General features: G+C 37.3%; 1 protein-coding gene across 3 annotated transcripts in view; it reads left to right on the forward strand.

The window, feature by feature from the left end:
- LOC122754436 (sine oculis binding protein homolog) overlaps positions 1–21232 on the forward strand; it is a 233796-nt gene that overhangs the window by 47484 nt on the left and 165080 nt on the right. For 2 of the 3 annotated variants that reach the window (XM_044002848.1, XM_044002849.1), the window contains exon 4: positions 9025–9176. In XM_044002848.1, coding sequence (XP_043858783.1) covers positions 9025–9176 — 152 coding nt within the window. Of the gene's footprint in view, positions 1–9024; positions 9177–21232 lie in introns of those variants that run through there. The other variant, XM_044002850.1, reaches the window with a different exon arrangement.

Below are 21232 nucleotides of genomic sequence, written 5' to 3' on the forward strand. Positions count from 1 at the left end.
AAATTTATATTAACGACTTTCTAGCGGGATCTGTCCAAAGGGTCCATTTAGCTCGATCCCATATTTCATGAAGCTTTTTCTGTATCTCTGGGTGTGAACCAATTGTGTAAAGCAGGCTGAAAGAAGGTGAGAATATGAGGAATGAAAAGAGCCATCCTGGCCCAAAGGGAATGCTTTTTCATCAATGATTCATCTTACCTGGGCCCACCCTGGAAATGATCAAATCAGACAGCAGGTGGCTCTTTTGTGTCTACCTTATAGGCTGGTGTATGGGGCTCCTTAAAATATGCTGACTGGTTTCTTAGAATGCTTAAAAGCTGATCCTGTTTCTTCATATGTAAAATAAGTAGGGTGGACTAGATCAGGAATTCATAACCTTTTTTGTATCATGGACCTCATTGGCAGTCTGATGAAGTCCATTCTCAGGATAATATGTTAAAATGCAATAAAATAAAATGCAGAGATTGTAAAGGAAACCAATTCTATTGAATTGCAGTTACTAAAATATTTTTAAATAAAAAGGTTTACAGACCCCCAAATTAAAATCCCTTGTACTAGAGTGCTGAGAGTCTCTTCAGTTCTAAGTCCTATAATACAATGAACTAGTTTATGTTCCCCCTTCATCAAATTCTTTAAAAATCATTTATTTTAAAATTTGAGTTTCAAATTCTTTTCCTACCACACCTACCCCACATACTGAGAAGGCAAGCAATATGATTATCAATTATACATGTGAAATCATGCAAACCATATTTCCATATTAGTCATACCCCAAAAGAAGAAAGAAAAATAAAGTGAGAAAATTATACTTCAATTTCCACTCAGAGTTAAGGATTATAATAGAGATGAGGAGCCAAGCATTCCAGGCATGGGGGACACCCAGTGCAAAGGCAAGGAGATGGGAAATGGAATGTTTGTATGAGGAATAGCAGACAGTGCAGTCTGTCATGTAGAAGGCATGAAAAGAAATAATGTGAAGTCATTCTGGAATGGTAGGTTGAAGCCAGATTATAAAGGGCTTTAAATAACAAATGAAAGAATTTGTATTTTTATCCTTGAGGCAATAGGGAGCCACTGAAGCTTCATGAGGAGGGGCATAATGTGGTCAGACATATAATTTAGGAATATCCCTTTGGTAGTTATGTGGAGGATGAATGGGAGAGAGGAGATAGCGGATGTAGGGAGATCATCTGCTCACACTCTCCCCTTCTAGTAGTTATGTCTTCTTCCTGCCATCCAGACATTTGGTTTCTTGACATTCTGCTGGTCACCCTCCTAGCCTTAAAAAGACACTTAGGGGAAAAATCTGGTAAACTAATGTATATTAAAGTGTAAATCATCATCACTAAACATTTATTAAGTCTATTTTGTGACTAAAAAAGTTCACTTTATGACTATTCATTCTTTGGGTGGTGGGAAGATGATATTTTCTTTTTTTTTGTTTTTTTTTTGGGGGGGGTGAGGCAATTGGGGTTAAATGACTTGCCCAGGGTCACACAGTGAGTACGTGTCAAGTGTCTGAAGTTGGATTTGAACTCAGGTCTTCCTGACTCCAGGGCTGGTGCTCTATCCACTGTGCCACCTAGCTGCCCCATTTTCATTTTAATAAGAGATAAGAAACCACTCAGCTGCTCCTTAACAACAGCAACAGGTGATACAGTGGATAGAGCACTAGGCCTGGAATCAGGAAGACTCATTTTTCTGAGTTCAAATCTGGCTTCAGATACTTCCTAGCTGTGTGACCCTGGGCAAGTCATTTAACCCTGTTTGCCCTAGTTTCCTCATCTGTCAAATGAGCTGGAAAAGGAAATGGCAAACTACTCTAGTATCTTTGCCAAGAAAACTCCAAATGGGGTCACAAAGAGTTGGGCATGACTGAACAAGAACAAAGAAGCTTTAAGCTAAAGGAAGGAGTTTTGAATTGTGGAATTGGATCGGAGAGGATCCAGGTTCAAATCTCAGCCATGCCCTGAGTAACCTTGGAAAAAGTCAATTTTCCTTACTGGGCCTCAGTTTCCTCATTTGTAAAATGAGAGAGGCTTGAGATAAAAGAGATCTAAGGTCCTTTCCAGTTCTAAATCCTATGTTTCATTCAAATGTGGATAGAGATATTTTTGACATCCATGAGATGAAATTCTACAGGTAGCCACCTGGGTGAAAGGCTATATGTCTATGTTCTGCTGTCATCAATCATCCACAGAATGGAATAGAAGTGCTGATGACATTTTGACTGTGCTGGTGTCAAGGACCACTCTTCTGTTTCCCATAGCTATGCTACTGAACTTCATATAGCAGCATATAAATAACAGTAGTCGTAATAATAATGATATCAACTAACAATTTAATATACCTTAAAGTTGCAAAGCATTTTATGTGCATTATCTCATTTGAGCTTAAGTGTTAAAATGTTTTATAAACAGACGACTGAATGAATTATTGGTCTTGGATGTTGATTCTGACTTGTCACTTCATGTCAAATCTGGCTCATAGATTATGTTAATGCAAGTCAGATGTGGTACTTTCAGCAGGTCCAATTCTCTTAGTCACAGAGTCATTAAAGGCATGTTTTGTAGGCCTCAAACATGATTCCCCCCAATCAATCAATCAATCAACAAATATTTACTAAACATCTCTATTTAACATTCTCTTCAAAGGCATGTTGATATTTCAAATGTGAATTTCTACTTGATTCACTCACTCATTCATTTCTTCCTTATTTGAAGTAATATTTATAAAGCTCACCCTGCTAAGTTCTGGGGGAAATATAAAATTTACAGAAGTCAGAGGCTTGGCTTGCATCCAGCTTCCAGTTTAGGATGAGAAAAAACACAAACACAGATAAATGTAACATATAGTAATGTATGAAAAGTTTTACAAATCTCTAAAGGAAAAAGGTATGCCAATTATCCACCCTCTGTATGAAGTCATCATCCCTGTGATTCACCAGGCAAAAACTCCCTTCCCTGGCCACCATTCCCTTATATGTATCAGCAGGATCAGTTTCTTTGTTTTTGTATCTCTATTGCCAAGTGTAGTGCCTAGCACAAAGTCAGGACTTAAATGCTTTTTCATTCATTCACTCACTCATTCATTCATTCATTCATTCATTTAATAGAGTACTACGTGAGGCTGCAGGGGGAAAGATGTTTCTTGCAGCAAGTGGGAGTGAAGAAATCCAGAAAAACTTCATAGGGGAGGTGGCATTGGATTTGGGCATGGGTAGGAATTTATCTGGTGAAGAGAGGAGGGTGGGATGTTGCAGGCACAGAAGAGATCACTAGTTGAAGCACGGAGAAGTAAGAGTGCAAGGCATATTGGTAAGAGAGAAAATTGTTCGATTTGGCTGGAGTATAGTATACAGGAAGCGCTGCAGTGAAAATGACTGGAAAGGTAAGGCAGCCCTAGTTTGTGGAGTGCCTTGAACATGAGGATAAGAAATGTGAACTTTACTGGGGAGGCAACAAGAGTCCATTGAAGGGGCAGCTAGGTGGCACAGTGGATAGAGCACTGGCCCTGGAGTCAGGAGTACCTGAGTTCAAATCCAGCCTCAGACACTTAACACTTACTAGCTGTGTGACCCTGGGCAAGTCACTTAACCCCAATTGCCTCACTAAAAAAAAAAAAAAAAGAGTCCATTGAAGTTGAGTAGAAGAGTGAGAGAGTCAAAGGACCAGAAGGTTCAGCAAATGAGACCAAGAGGACAGGTTAGGAGGTACTGTAATGGTCCAGGAGGGTTTATCTGAGTGTCAGTGGATAATGTACTGCCCAGGTCACAGAATTTGTGACAATTCTCAGTTTCATACATAGGAGAAAAGTTCTTACCTTATTAGCAGTTTTGTTTTTCCTTGGTGGGGATTGATACGGGATTGCAGTCTTCTCTTGCCTTACTGTCAGCTCCTAATTAGAATTGAAGGCATAGGATTAGATAAGCTGGTTCAGTGGGTAGAGAGCTGAGTCTGCAGTCAGCATATCCTGAGTTCAAATCTAGCCTCAAACACTTACTAGCTCTGTGACCCTGGCCAGGTCACTTAATTCGTCTGCCTCAGTTTCCTTAACTGTAAAAAATGGGGATAATGATAGCATCTTCCAAGGATCCAATGATATAATATTCATAGAATGTTTTATGCGGTGTCTGGCAATAGTAGGCAATTATCAATGCTATCATCATGAATTGCTATGCTAAATATGAAAAATGGTTCAGGAACCCTGTCAGGTATTCCAGGTATATGTTTCTAGAACACTGTCAATCCTGGAGGGCCATCACAGGGTCTTCTTACAGGGGTCTTGCTGTCTTTTGAATTAACTAATCTCCAGAAGGACTCAAAGGAAAATTTAACATCAGATCCTAAGCTGCATCTGTGTGTGCCTCCAAGCAAGGCTACAGAAAGCTAGATTGAATACAACCTCGTTTCACTCCACTGGGGACAATCAGGACTACAACCAAAGCCTTCTTGTAAATTGTTTCAAAAAGATCATTTGGTTTTCAAAAATGTTATTCAAATTCACTCATCCTATATGTCACTGGAGAAGATAACCATCTGCCTATAGCCAATATTTTCCGAGTTTCCCCACAGACATAGATTCCTATGGGAATCCAAAAGGAAGAGGAAAAAGAGACAGGGTATTTTCATTTTCCTTTCCACAATAGAAAGCTAACTTCCTGCTTTCTACCATGACCAACTTCTTTCTTTTAATATCTGGTGACATAGACCAGAGTTTTCATCCTTATACCTTCTCCCATTCCAGGACGGTACCTCATTATCCATGCTCTTCTTTATGTGTTTGTTTTTTTTTTGCTTTTTTAGTGAGGCAATTGGGGTTAAGTGACTTGCCCAGGGTCACACAGCTAGTAAGTGTCAAGTGTCTGAGGCTGGATTTGAACTCAGGTACTCCTGACTCCAGGGCCAGTGCTCTATCCACTGCACCACCTAGCTGCCCCTATGCTCTTCTTTAGAAGACCCTGAAAAGGAGATTTCATAAGCAGTCTTGAAATTTCACAAACAATTGACACAATCTTACCAGGCTTCCATCAAAATGAAGAAAATTCTTACAGCATCATAGAATCTTTGTGCCAGAAGGGCACAAAGGGCCAGAAGGGATTTTAAAGTTGTTCTGGAAGCAGGAGTCTTTCCTCTTAGAAGGAAGCAACATTACTGAAAAGTGGCTACCCAGCTTCCATTTACCAATGCAAAATTTGGATGATTATAATTGTTAATAAATTACTTATACTTAGTTGAAATCTGCTTGTTTAACTTTTAAAAATTGGTCCTATTTCTGCCCCACTTAGAGCTATGCAAATTGATTTTGGGGGGGCAGGGCAATGAGGGTTAAGTGACTTGCCCAGGGTCACACAGCTAGTGTCAAGTGTCTGAGGCTGGATTTGAACTCAGGTCCTCCTGAATCCAGGGCTGGTGCTTTAATCACTTCATCACCTAGCTCCCCCATGCAAATTGATTTTTGAAGATGACAATTGTGCCCCACCTCCTCTTCTCCAGAACTGAACCAGAATAAAATGTTGACCAGAAATATTGGTCAAAATTTATCTAAATTTCTCCTTTTTGAGATTTAAAGTAGGAAAAATTTCTTTAGTACTTTAAACATGAGATTGAAAAAAAAAGAAAAGAAAAACAACTTTAAACATTCTGCCTAATTAAGATCTAGAGAGGTGATACAAATTTTGGATGATTACTTGAAGCATCCTTTAGACTGATGCATATTTAGTTATTTTAATGTGATAATTTTTTCTTGTTACACAAACTGTTCCCTTTGGGAACATGACTTAATGTTGTAAACATTCTACATTTGTTGCATTTTTTTCTATTATGAAAAATATACAGGCTAAAGACCATAAGGAGCGGTAGATCATAAATCCAGTTCCTGAGGTAGTTTTTGGGAACACTCCTTCCTACCTATAATGCCATAACCTTTAAGTACAGACATAGTTAAGGAATTATTGGTTTCTCTTTGCTGCAATTTTTTTTAAAGGAAGAAAAATGAAAACTATCTACTGAGCTTAAAGTTAGAAAAGTTAAGATAATCAAGGAATCTATTTAACCTGAGTACCCACGTTCATTCCCCATTTGAGCTAATTGTCTAATGTGACCATCTTGGAAATTCCTTAGCTTTAGAGTAGTGATTTGTATATTTTTGTGTGTGGGGTGGTAGTGGAGTGGCATGTAGCATATTTAAGACAAGGAAGAACAGCTCAGGGATTGTAGGAGAATTTCATGCCTAGTATTGATTGCTAAAATTAATCTTGAAATAAATCACAGCTACTTTCTTTGTTTACTAACTCTACTGGTAATTTACTGAGCTTTGCAGAAGACCAGAATAAATGAGACATGTGAAAAATGTTTGCTTGAATTTTTGGAATAAACCTTTTATGGAATTGGGGGGGGGGAATCAGCAGTAATTGATAACAATTTTATGACTGAAAAGAAAAAAGTTGATGACTGTTTTCCAAGGTGGTGCCTCTCTGAAATTGAATTCAATGAGAATCTAATGGGAATGCCAACTTATTTATCAAGACAAATGCTAACCACCATTCTTAGAGTTTTCCAACTGCTGAATAAAGAAAAAGAAATCGCACGATCTCTTTGGCGGCATTTTACCATATTGTTGGCCTGCAATGGGGCTCGTTTGCAAAACAGTCTTTTTTTATGACACCTTCCTTGTTCAATCACTAGGCTTATTGTCAGAAAGGGTCCCCTGAAGTAAAATGACAGTTTGAATGAGCGATTCTTATATTTGATGATGATGGGATGAGGGGAGGGAAACCAAACTAAATTCTTGGATCCCTATAAGCCTTCATATGTTCCAGTTTGCATAAGCCTCAGTACTTGGCCTTCCTGCGATTTTGCCCACTATACTTTTCCTTCTCAGTTCAATTCTTTACTGCTAAATAAATAACAGTGATTCAGAATGCTGTGCTTGGCTTTAGAATCTGGACTCCTGAGAGAGGGAAGTAAGGAATGGAACCTAATTAGTGGAGATATTCTCAAAGTGTGCTTTCCTCACTGAACTGTGATGCCAACTGATTGCCCCAGTTCGATTTTTCCTTTCAGGTTTTCATCAGCAGTGAGATTATTACCACTGGATCATTTGCAAAACGTTCTGCTGAGCCATCTTCTTTTTTTCAGGAATTCTAGATTTGAAATGTATTTAATTAATGGGGGAAAATTAAAAAATAAAACAGAGGATGATGTTAATCATGTTCTTTTGGGAATGAAGAATGGTTATTTAAAAATATAATAACTATAACTAAATTTAAAAAAACACTCCTCAACCTACTCTAAGGTAAATCAGGACATTTTGGGAATTTTATATGCCATCCATGGATATTGTATCTAATATGAAAATGTGTGATATAATTTAAAATATCTATGCATATATATATAAATAAAGCTTTGAACAAATAAATTATAAAATGCAATATGTTTGGAGCATTAAATTTGAGGTTTGTTTGGTTCCAATTAAAGAAAGGTATAAGTTATAAAAGAAGTCTGATTAAAAAGGAAAGGTCAGCTTTTTGCCTATATGTAACTATAAATTGCACCATATAATTTGTGGAATAAAAACCCATTAAACTGGCAATATTTATTCCAATAAGGTGAATAAAATGTAGCATGTAATCCTGAGTTATGATACTCAAGGAAAAAAAAAGCGATATCGCTGCACTACAAATTAGTTTGCTTCTAATTTTGCAGGCTGCTGACAGCAATGCTGCAAAACAAATCTCTCAGAAGGAAATGAGATGATTGTATGACAGACTCTCTGAACCATGAATGTGTCAACAACTCATGGACCAAGGACTGCTTTAGTAATTAGTCTTTGGGAGATTTTGCTCAGAAATCAGACAACAGAGAATGCCAGAGATAGCCAGGGATCCTGTGATTGCAGTTCAAGTCCATAGGAAAGGCTCTGATTTAGCCTATAAAAATGGTTCCATACAGGAAGGAGAGAGTTGGCTACTAACAGCATGCCATCTTGTCTACCATCTATTGGAAGGGAGAGAAGAAACTCAAAATGGACCAAAACCTTCTGTGATATAGAAGTACTTCACTTACTATAGGCAGAAAAGCTTTACCTAGCTTCGAAGTTCAAGTTTTCATTTTAACTTAATTCCCATAGACAAAGAAACATGTACACCAAAAAGACAGCCTGGAAATGAAGGGAGAAAAGGATTCTGTAAGGCTACATGACCTCAGTCCTTATGGACCATATGATCACAATCCCTCCATTGATGGGAGGAAAAAAATGATCAAATTAATAGGTGATATTGAATCCGACTTGCATATGGGGAAACCAGTGCCCAAAGGTTGTACTTTTCATAGCTTATTCAGAAAGCCAAGTGTGCATAACATCTTAATTATTAGGGAGTGCTTACCTATCTAGCATGTGACCACTCAGATCTTCCTTTCTATTGCTAAATGCAGAGATCTCTCAAAATTCTTCCACCTGGCACATATGGGAATGAATATCCCCTTGGAAAGAGATAGTTCCCTTGGTTCCTAACAGCTTTAAGACACACATGAAGTTAATGCTACTCAAAGGCTATGCTGTGTAGATGCCTTTTGCATTTGGTGAGGAAATAATGTGGCAGAATATCTCAGATTTAAGCAATGCCCTATTAGGAATGGGGTTACTTTGCAAGCTTCATTAATTTTGAGGCTAGTTTTGAGGAGCAGAGGGAGGTATCTAAAAACAGGGCTAACCCCTCCTTCCCCTAGGACCTTCCACCACTTTTCTGTCATGCTCTGTTTTGTATGCAAGCCATCTCTTCCAGTAACCCAGGAGCAGGAAAATCTCCTAAACCTATCTAGCCAGGAGCCATCCTGTACCATTAGAAAGTAGTGAGGCTAGTGAAACTAAAGCATCGTAGGCCCCCACTCACTTTTGTCAGGTTCAGTGTGTGTATGTATGTGTGTGTGTGTGTGTGTGTGTGTGTGTGTGTGTGTGTGTATGTGTAAGTTTGATGGGTTGTTTGCTTCTGATGTCAACGTTTTTCTTATACTTTTGTTATAGAAGATGATGTGTCAAATGTACAAATAATGTGTGCCTGGTGCCAGAAAGTGGGAATCAAGCGATATTCCCTGAGTATGGGAAGCGAGGTGAAAAGCTTCTGCAGTGAGAAGTGCTTCGCAGCTTGCCGAAGAGCATACTTCAAGAGGAACAAGGTAAGAGAACCATAGCATGGATGCAGGCTAGGTCTAAATCATGAGCTAGTTAGTGTGCTATTGTCTGTTAGTCTCTGAAAATATTGTCTGCTTTTTGGGGGGCTCTGCTCTCTCTGTCACTCTGTTTCTCTCCCTCCCCCTTTTGCTCTCTCTCTCTCTCTCTCTCTTTCTCTCCCCCCCCACTCTCGCTCTTCCTCTCGTTCTTGCTCTCTCTCATTTTAAATTTTATTGGATAAACAATCTTTACTAACCTGTTCCTCAATTTCTGCCTTGTTGTTTGAGTCATGTGAGGGTGGATGAATTTAATGAGGACACAATAAATAGGTACCATAACCTAAACCAGAATACTATTTTGACTTTAGAGGGTACAGGCAAGATATCCTGTACGTAAAAAGATAGTCTGTGAAGAGTTCTTATGCAAAATAAGGCATTAGGTTCCTAACCTGTGCAACTATGCCTTTGTCTATTTAATGAATCCCCGGATGGAAACATTTTGCTTCTTCTTTCCAAATTCTGACTTGCTGATTTCATACCTGAGGTTTGATGGACATGCCCCATGCCTCCATCATAGTAAGAGCCATTCTAATCACTGCTGAACATTATTAATATTGTAACACCATGGAATGCTTGCATGATATATGCATTCAGATTCCAAAAGCAATGTAACCATAAATTAGAAAAAAAGATATTCCAGGACAGAAAAAAACACTATTAGAATATATTAAAGTACTGTTTATGTGAAAGTGAATGCGTGGTTTTTCTATTAGCACACACACACATACACACAAACAACCTAATTTCTGAGTCTTTGAAGAACTATGGCATTTTGCCACTAATTACTGAAAGATATTGCGAGCTCTTGACTATTTTCTATTGATCTATAAAGCCTTCTTAATTTATAAAATTTTCCACATTTTGCTAAGCATTGTCATTTCCATAATTCAGGATCAAATTCTGTCCTTTAAAAAGAAATCTCCTATTTGAAATCCTGAATTTCTAATTATGGGATCTAATTTAAGGAATTCCACTGCGGCAAAATATCACCCTACTTTGCCAATTTGGGTCACATCATTCTGCCCCAAAACATAATGCCGAAAGAATTGGGTTGCATATGTCCATGGAATAGAATTTTAGTAGATATCTTTGAGAATCAAGCTCATGATCTTCATTGGAACAGGGAGGCCAGTAAGGAAATCCATTGGAATCTCATTTAAAACTCAACAGATTGAACTTCTATCCTATTTGGCAGAAGTCAGTGAGGAGGAAAGGGATGCAGGGAGAGAAATGCTCCTTGATATTCAACTGTACTATGGAGAAAAGTGATTTCCTGTATGTAGTTAACAAGTCAACAAGTATTTATTAAGCACCTACTATGTGACAGGCACTGTGCTAAGTGCTGGGGATAAAAAGAAAAGCAAAAAAAAATATAGCTTGGGCCCTCAAGGAGCTCACAATCTAATGGGGAGACAAGATGCTAACAACTATGTGCATATAAGATATATACAGCATACATTGGAGGTGATGTAGACTAAACTGAATATTTTGGAGAAATCATGGTTCTTATTGGTCATTGTCAAGAATGTTATGGTGAAAATAGCAGGAATCACCCCATCTCTCTTTCTCTATGTGGCCCAGCTCCCTAGAGCAAAATACTATTCATACTATTCAAAGAGATTGCCACAGAACATTTTTTTTCTTTCTGTAAATCTGAAGGGCCCTGGACAGTATTCTGAATCTTAGTGTGTGGTTTGAGACAAAATTGCAAGGAGGAGGATGGGCAGGTAAAATGAGATTAGGAAGATGCTAGAAGCTCCCGGGCGTATCCACCAACAGCATGCTTTACCTCAGCCTTTTGAGTTCTTTGGAAGAAAAGCAATACATATTATTTGACAGAAAGTCACAAGGCATTATCACTAGTGATGATAAAAATCTAGATTAAGATTTGGAATCGATCTTGATTCATCTTTCATATCCTGCATTCTTGATTTACCGTGAAATGTGATGAACAAAAATAAGAAGTCCTATTTAGCATATCTGTAGAAATGCTATGGAATCAGGGCAAATACAAGGAGGGATAGGCAAACACTGATGTCTCATTTCTGGCAAGTAGTGATTAGTGTAGGTCTTCAAAATCATAGCAAAAATCCAGGAGCTGCATTAGTTTCATTCTAACCTAGTGACCTCCAAATGGATTCTCCAAGTGTAGCAGCACATAATACCTGTCTTCTCTATGATCCTAGTACTTATTTATATATTTCAAAAGTAATACCACTCTCAACCTTCTCATTTTGCACATTGAGGAGTAAGTCGGTCACATGTCATATGCTGGATTCGTTTTTTTTAAACAGCGTTATCTCTGCAACAATATAGCATTGTATTACAGTAAATATGTACAGCTGCTGCATTTCTGTTAACTGAGAGGGCTCTGTGGTCATTTGATTTAAGGCTTGGGTTTCCTAATGGATTGTATTAGACACTGTTCCCTGTTCTGTCATTTCTAAGAAGTGCTGTAATAAGCTCTGGGGCTTCCCTCTATTGAAATGATAGCAGACAGAGCACTTAAATCTTGCATCATTTTCAAAAGCTGAAAAGAAGCTCCGATTATAATTGCATATTTTTCTCAATTTTAAAACCAGATGAGGAGAGGCAAAAATTTCCCCCATTGCTAAAAAAGAAATATTTTCCTCCACTTATAGATATCAAAGTTATACACCGAAAAAGAAAAAAGAAAAAAAAAACACCCCATAACCTTGCATGTAGAACAAGCTTTTGCTTTAGGTGTAATGCAGATAAAACATGTGAAATTAAACATGTTGTAAATTAAGATTCACAAAGATGGATAGTTTCCTGCTTGGTAGCATGGTAGGGTCCAAGAAAGGGTCTCTAATTTGAACCTAAATTATACACAGAACTTCACTAAGAAAAATTCTGCTAGAAAAGGTAGCTAATTAAGAGACAGATTTTTCAGCTGACCTCTGTTTTGTGTACGAACAACACCTGCATTTGTGAATGTAAATTGGACAGCTGTTCCTGCAGTTACCCACCATGTTTTTCATAAATACTTAGTTGTTTGGGCAAAAGCTGATTTTCTGAGCAGAAAAATTCACTTAAGCCAACCGAAAATTCACTCCTTTAAATCAATTTCATTTGTGTCTGTCTTTCCTACTTCTTTGGGTTTTTGTTTCTGATTAACTTAGAGAATAGCTATCTATATATCAGTATATTACACATAATATATTATATATGTGTGTATGTGTGTACACATACAAGCCAATGCAGAGTGGTAACAAGTTAATCCTTTACTGCAATGGCGTTTGGAGGTGATAGTGTTATCCATCCCCACACCTCCTTTTTTGGGGCATTTTGAGATGATTTGGATTTTGGAATTGTTTCGTTTATCACAAATGTTTGGGCTGTATTCTAAATGCTTATTCTAAATACTTTGCTAATGTGGGCCCAAGAATCACAGCTGCATATAGTTAGGAGTTTAATTACTAGCTCACATGTTTCAGGATATTGGATCTAAAAAAAAGCTGTATTGATTCATAATTTCATTATGAAGAATCTGAATCCCCAAATGGTTCAGTTGATGATCTAGTTTTGGAGACCATGGTTCAACAAAACAATTAAACCTTTATGAATGCCATGTTTGTTGGGTGGGGAAGAGTCAGAATTAAGTATACATGGGTGTCAATTTCATTATGTCCACATACTGGGCATATACTGGAGACAGAATTTCTTTAACAAAATTGGCCATAAATAGAAGAACCTAGAAAAACTTCCCACTGAGGTGTTCTTGTTAGAATTCATTTCAACTTGTTGCAATTTTACATGAAATATTGAAACTACGTTCAGTTCTCTGATAGGTACACCACACTGCTTGCTTCCTTCACAAGCCCACATGTAGTTGTACATCACTAAACACTAAAGTAGTTCTGTCTTTGAGAGTTGTCTCTCAGAATCCCTTTTCCCCCTGTGAAGAAAAGAGGCACACACGACTTATAGGGACCGAGGTGGTGGTAATTTTCAAACATCCTGTACTCAATCTTATTACTGCTTTGCATGACTGTACAATTAGGAAAATTGACAAGAGAGAACAATTTACGTTTTCCTTGTCATCTAAACTAATTTCCCAAAACACAAACCTCCAAGTCATAGGCTTAAAGCAAATAGTTGCTTGAGTCATGAAGGATTATTTTTATTATCATTGTTATTATTATTATTTGTTCAGGTCACTGGTATAGTAGCTTTTCTGAATAAACAATTTGATAGCTTCCCTATCAGTTTTAGAAATCACTACCTATTTCCTATCCCTTTTCTAGTTTCTCTTACCTTCTGGAGGCAGAATAGATTGTTGCCTCTCTTGATAAGTGGACCATCATATCATAAAGCTAAATCTTCCCTTTTCTTTCCCCAAAAGTCAATTCAATTCAATTTGATTCAGATCAGTTCACTTTTTTTGCGGGCCAATGACGGTTAAGTGACTTGCCCAGGTTCACACAGCTAGTAAGTGTCAAGTGTCTGAGGCCAAATTTGAACTCAGGTTCTCCTGAATCCAGGGCTGGTGCTTCACCTGCTGTGCCATCTAGCTGCCCCCCAATTTACTTTTAGCTTTCTTTTCCCAGCTGGCTATCCTGGTAGGAAAAACAGGTGGCTTATTCAACAGCTGGATTGAAGCTCAGTGGAAGCAAGTTTGCATATTTAAAATATTTTTCTTTCAGGTATTTAGAGAGAGCCAGCATTTGCAAATGACACTATAAAAGCATGGCTACAATTGTAATAGTTATTATTAGTAATAGTTAGTCATAGTTATTAGCATAAGTTTACATACTACATACCAATATGTTAAATAATTCCTTCTTTTGCTTTTAAACTATGTAAAAAAAGAAATAAAAACTAGTTCATGAATTTGAAATAGAATAATTAATCTACAGGAATCATCTCTGGAAGAACACATTTCTAATGAATATATGTCATCATATTGCTTATTTGGAGCTACATTGTGGCTTGATGCAGAATATTGCTCTTTGATATTAAAACTGAAAACTTAATGGGCAAAGTTTTCTTCATTTCAGGCTTAATTATATAACCTACCAGTGCAGAAGAAATATTTAACGATCTCCCAGTTAAGCCAATGAGTAATGACAAAAATCTGTCTGCTGCATTTTTTCCTCCAACACCTGCAAAATTTAATTTGCAAAATGACTATCATTCATAGAAGTTTGCAAAATGGCCTCAAGAGATTAGACACAATTAATGTCCCCTGACATTCAAAAGCTCAAGCTACCAGTCCCATTTTGGCTTTCTGTTCTAAAGGAAGCTTTGCCATATTTATAAATGCTTCTAGGGAGTCAATATTTTCCCTTTTGATTTCCCTTGTTTTAATTAGATGTCTGTTGAGGTTGCAGTGAATGCTGGTGGTCAGTCTGGCTGTCCTGGTAGGATAGGATTACTTTGGATTTGCAGATGCTTTGGGGACTTTCATTAAAGTCAGTGGGTTGCCTTGCTTTTTAGTAGGGTGGATGCTGTATGGGGTCTTAGTCCTATAAAGTAAGCCAGTGTCTCAATTCCCTGTTGGTTATAGCAAATAAAAGAATCCTTAGGAGAATCTAGTGGGAAAAATAACAAACCCACCTGCTCTCTCATTCTCTGATGTGTTGAAATATTTAATGGAATATTGATGAGTTCCTACAAATGGCAAACTGGGATAAGCAATAGCAGAAGTGTGAGATGGGACTATAACTTTGTAAGCACATTTCTGATGGGAGGAAAGATTTCAATCCCTGTTATGAGACTCAAGAGACCCTGAGGATACCTGGAAGTTCTTGAGGAAGGATATGCAGAATCTTGAGAATTATTCCTACCTATCAGAGATTAAATTAAAGATAGAGGGCATGCTAGGGTTGTGGTAAAAAGATGGATAATTACTTTTTTCCCATGGGGCTCATCTTTTATTTTTCTTTTGATATATAAGATGTCCATTATTTTTTAAATGAACTTTTTTTTTTCAGTTACCAAGCATTAATTTTTTTCTATCTTACTTCCTCCACTCACCCCATGAAAGTATGGGGTAGGGAACAACAAAATCCTTTTAACCAATAAATAATCAAACAAGACATTCCCATCTTGGCCATGTCCAAAAATGTGTGTCTCATTTTGGCTATTAGGCCATCTCCCCTCTGTTAGGAGGTGGGTAGCAGTCTTTATCACCATTCCTCTGGACTCATTGATCAGAGTTCTTAAATCTTTCAAAATTGTTTTTACGATATTGATATTCCAGTATAAATTGGTAAATCTTCTTTTAAAAGAAATGAAACCAGACATTATACAAATTCCAACACTGCCCAGAATAGATTTAAAATACCGAGTGTGATTTTGAAGATTCAAGTTAAAGAACACAGGATCACTGAAAACCCAAATCAACTCTAGTACCAATGTGTGTTAAAGATTCATTTATGGTTGGTTATGTTGGAGTGGGAGTATGGTAATGGCAGCAGACTCTGAAACCTGAATGGGGTCACCATGGGATGCCTAGTGGCTGTTGGCACACGTGCAGGCTCATTAGCTTTCAGGCACAGTAGGTATCTTACCAACCATCTGTGGCTATTTAGTGCCATAAATTGAAATTGTTTTTTTTTCTCTCTCTTCTCCAATTGGTCAGGTTTTATTCAATATATCTGAAAGGCAGGTTTCCCTTTGCCCTTAACCACAGTGTCAGGTTACATCAGCCACATTGTATGCTGGTCAGTATTGTGTTATGTTGATAAATGTGCTTTTTGGGGGTTCATGGTCTGACTGTCTGTTTGGGTAGTGGGAATTTCAGTCAAACAAATTGCCAGGAAAAAATCTAATTATCTGATGTGTCCTCCTTCTTCTTCCATACACCTGCACTGCCACATCTCTCACCTTGCCAGTAACAGGGTTTTCATTTGCATACCAACTGTGCAACAAAAGAATTATGTAATCATTCCTCTTGGTATTCTTTTCACATCAGAAGATAGGTTGAGTTAATCCAAAAGAAACCTGTTCCATCTGATTTAAAAGGGAAGGTGTGATCACACCTTAGTAATGAACACTAGAGAAAGTAGAAGGCACAGCATATATATATATATATATATATATATATATATATATATATATATGAGGCAACCTTTTCAGAGTGACCAAGGAAGAAATAATGTCCTGTGGGGCATAGGTGAGCTTTGCAAAATGACCAAGGAAGAAACAATGTCCTGTTTTGCTCTTAATATCTTTCCGTGTTTATTTTCTATTTGCTCAGATAGTTCTATAAAAATATCGAATGCTTAGTGTATTCTTGGGAGGGGCAGGTGGTATGCATTTAGGTCCTTTACAGATTTGGGTGTAATAAGTTTGGAGAGTTGCATATAGCATGTGTATTCTATCAGTTTCTGAGATTCAGAACCACAATGACTGTAAGTCTCAAAAAATCTTTCAGGAAATTAATCTATAACCCCTTTACACATCCATGCTTAGGTTTATTTTCTCTTATCATATTGCCTCTGGACTCAATGTAGACAAGCAAACAGTGTGTAAACTGTTCCTTTGGTCCTGTGTCCCTTTACTCTCAGTTCATATCATTTCAGATTAATATCCAGTAAATAATAGGATGCTACAGTTTTCCACTGTGTCCATTTCATCACTGGAAACTCACAAGGGGAAAAATACCTTTTGTAATAGTCCACACCCAGGATGGATCTGCAAATACTAATTGCCTGTGAAGGTTATATATCAGCTTTCTGTATCTTCTGTAAATACTTGTCCTATAAGCATTAAAGAGATCAGTTGTTCAGTGAATTCAGCAAAGATGTTTGCAACCCTGCTGCATTATACGAAATACTCCGGTTAAATGGCACTCTTGGGGTTTTTTTTTTTGTTTTTTTTTTTGTTTTTTTTGTTTTTTAGTGAGGCAATTGGGGTTAAGTGACTTGCCCAGGGTCACACAGCTAGTAAGTGTCAAGTGTCTGAGGCTGGATTTGAACTCAGGTACTCCTGACTCCAGGGCTGGTGCTCTATCCACTGTACCACCTAGCTGTAGATGGCACTCTTAAACAAAGACAATACCAGAGGACAGAGAGAGTCAGTGTTGCAAAACTACAACCTATTGGAATTTGTATTACTTCTTCATTGCTAAGGGACAGGTGGCCAGATTTGTTCTTTAGGGGCTTAGTAGCTTTCTCATACCACCAGGTATTTGAGAGAATTTGGCCCTAGGAAGACAAAATTCTGAAAGTGTTGCTTTAATGGGGGTTATTTTTATACTATGAATTTTTTAAAAGAATAACATTTATTTAAAGAAATAAGACTTTTCTCAAAAATTAGGATGCTTATGCTGACAAGTAGTATCATTCTAAATCATCTGCAAAGTGAAAAATTAAAAGGCAAAGAAGATCTGTATGTGGCTAAATCCTCAAAATGTTAAATCTCAGTACTAGAGAGTCCTTATTAATCTTTCCATGGTAGAATGTAGCTCATTAGTCCACTGTAGTTAAGGGTTCACAACAGGGCAATTCCCATAATAAATTCAGACACTAATGAAATTTCTGTTTAATTCATTTTTTGACTAGAACAAAACATAAGGTTAGTGAATATGCAATACTCCCCCTATCCCCATGTGCTTTATTAGACTGATTTAAAAGAAAAATTTAGTAGGCATATTGGACATTTGCTGCTATAAATAAATTGTAATTTATTTTTTAAATATGTAGTTGCATTTGATTGGAGAAAAGGGACATCTTTAACTTAAAAATTATTGATTTTTAAAAATAGAAGTATGTTGTGTGAATTGATGAAATTAGCTAAGGATTGTTTTCCCCCCTGTCATTACTGTATTTCTCTTGCAGGCTCCAACAAATCTCTGTTGCTAGTTAACCCTTTTAGATATAATATTCTTTTCCTTTGCAAAATACAATTAGGACTGATGAACCTTTCCTTTGAAGGAATAAGAAGTTTAGGTCAATATAACATAAGCAATAATAACTATCACTTAGAGCTTTAGGGTTTGCAAAGTACTTTATATTACCTTCCAGTGTCATTAGGTTACTTCTGTATAAAATGAGACTGAGAGATTTTAAGTGGCCTCCCTTTCATCGCACAGTTAGTAAATGTCTGAGGCTGAAAATTTGAACGCAAGTTGTCCTGACCCCAAGTCCATTGTTCTCACTGCTATATCACACAGCCCTGTTTTAGAACCTTGAGATCCACAGAAAAAATGATTCTTGTTGATATTTAAATTAATGTTACAAGGTAATCCAATAGGCATTTATTATTTACTTTGTGAAAGATACTATATTTGGTGCTGGGGATAGAAAGACAAAAAGTAATCTTTTGTCCCAAGGAGCTTATGCTCTATGAGGAGACATAACATCTATCCTCTATGTGTGCGTACATATATTTATATCTACATATAATGGTTTGAGGAGAAAGAAAGCATTAACTAAGGAGTAGGGAAAAGTTTTCCCACAGGATTACAGAATTTTAGAATTGTAAGGGACATCAGCGGTCATCTTGATTAAACTATGGAAGAAATGGGAGAAGGGGGAGAGAATAAGAACCTCTCTCTCTCTCTCTCTCTCTCTCTCTCTCTCTCTCTCTCTCTCTCTCCATATCCATATCCATATCCATATCGATCTATCTTTCTATAATCTATCTCTCTATCTAATCTCTCTATCTATATCCATATCCATATCCACATCTATATCTCTACTATATCTATATCACCTACTATTTGTCATGTATTAGGCATTGTGTTAAGAGCATTTACAAATATTTCTTTTGGTCTTCACAACAGCTCTGGGATACAGAGTGCTATTATTATCCTCATTTTACAGTTGAGGAAATTGAGGCAGGCAGGGGTTAAGTGACTTGCCCAGGGTCACCCAGCTAGTAAAATAGCTCTGAGATCAGATTTGAACTCAGTTTTTTTTCTGACTCCAAACCCGGCAGGCACTCTATCCTTTGAACCACCTAGCTGCCATGTTAATTTATACGTTAATTTGTTCTTAAGTCAATTACTGTTCTGTTGTAAATCTGCAATATTTGTTCAGTTCTATAGAACAGCTGTGGCTGCCATAAAATAAACTTTACCTTCTAAACTAGTGTAATGGAATTATTTGAGATTATTTAAAGTAATGGACAAATCTATTGAAAAGTCTATGACAGGACTTCAAAAACTGTTTTCCAATGAGAATTTTTGAGATTAAGGTGTTTGTGGAAAAATTAAGATGTTCATGCCATCACTTTTTGGGTGCAGAAATTAAGCAAATGATCAGAGTAAGGGATTTACTCACTTGAAAGCAAGTGCTTATATTATATAATCCTTAGTTCTCATTTACTTGGTATTTAGAAACCCAAATTTGTGTGTGTGTGTGTATGTCTGTGTATGTATATATCCAAATAAAATTAAAATCTATAGAATTAGTTCTGGCCAAGATAAAGTTAGGGAATTAGAATCACAGCATCTCAAAGGCCATTACATCACCTCCTATTGGAATAGGAATATTTTCTAGAATATACTCAATAAGTGGTACCCCAGAATTGTCTTGAAGACCTTTAGGTGGGGAAAAGGGGAGGGACTATTGCCTCCAAAGTCAGACCATTCCATTTTTGGATGATTCTATTTTTGGATGAACCTAATTGTTAGGAAAGTTTTCCTTTTATAATAGTAACTAGAATTTAAATATCAACTTAAGGTTTGCAAAGTACTTTACAGATATCTCATTTGATCCTTATATAACTCTGGGAGGTAGGTGCTATGATTATCACCATTTACAATGTGAGGTAACTAAAGCAGACAGAAGTTAAGTGACTTGCCCAGGGTCACCCCACTAGTAAATATCTGTGGCCAGTGTGTCACCTAGCTCCTTCATCAGTTCCTTCAACTATGCCCCATATGGTATGACCTCTACTCCTTTTGCCATCCTAGTCACCCTCCTCTGAAGGCTCTCCAGCTTAACATGTCCTAGTTAAAATGGGGTATTCATTTATATAAGCTTCCAAATATAGCTAAGATGAATGAGTCGGAAAAGGCAACAGCAGCTGGGTCAAAGTAGAGTGGGCCTCATCATAGAAAACTGGAGATTGCTGATTTGTTGTTCATCTTAGTCAACAAACATTTATCGTCAATTATGAAAAATTGCCCAATACCAAAAGCATGCAGTACATTTATACACATGCATATGTGCACGCACACATATATGTACACATACATTTGTATGTATGTACACATATGTGTATATGTCTATATATATGCATGTGTGTGTGTGTGTTTGGGAGGGGAGGAAAATGAGGGCAGGATGTTAAGTGGCTTGTTTTATTTCCCAGCATAGATCCAGACTTAAGTATGGCAATACTAACTACTTTGATCTGTGTCTACCAATGAGATTAGCATCTGAGACTACAAGCAACTGACAGTACCTAAATTGGGCACTAGGGACTCATGAGTTTATTGGGAGATTTACAACATACATAAAGATTGATGAAGTCCTAAGGGACATTGTTGAAATACTTTGCAAACCCCCAAACCTGACATGAACAGAAGTTACTAATTCTAGATGTGGCAAGATGGGAAGAGGAGCTTAATTGTACATGGGATATCTACTCAATAATCCTAAAATCACATCTATGGGACTGCAAGGGATCTCAGAGGCCATCCAATGCTATGCCCACTTTTTACAGATGAAGACTCTTGAGCCTAGGGAGGCTGAGTGTCCCAATGTTTCTTAGGAAGTAAGGTTCAGAGGTGGTAGAGAAACCCAGGTCCTCAGGCTCCCAAATCAGTGTTCTTTAATTTCACTTAATCCAAAGGTTTCATTTGTTAGGAGAAGTGATAGTTTGATGATGAAAATTAATTAATGACATATTGATTGGAAGAGAGACAAGTCATAGGATAATAAATTTAGAATTAGAAAGGATGCCAGATATTACCCAGCCCAACACCCTTATTTGACAAATGGGAAAACTGAGGTCAAGAAAGGTTAAGTGGTTTTCCCAAAGTTACACACAAATGCCCCAGAGTTCATCAAAGGAAAATTTCTGCC

This window comes from Dromiciops gliroides, chromosome 4 (assembly GCF_019393635.1).
Source record: "Dromiciops gliroides isolate mDroGli1 chromosome 4, mDroGli1.pri, whole genome shotgun sequence".
NCBI lineage: Eukaryota > Metazoa > Chordata > Mammalia > Microbiotheria > Microbiotheriidae > Dromiciops > Dromiciops gliroides.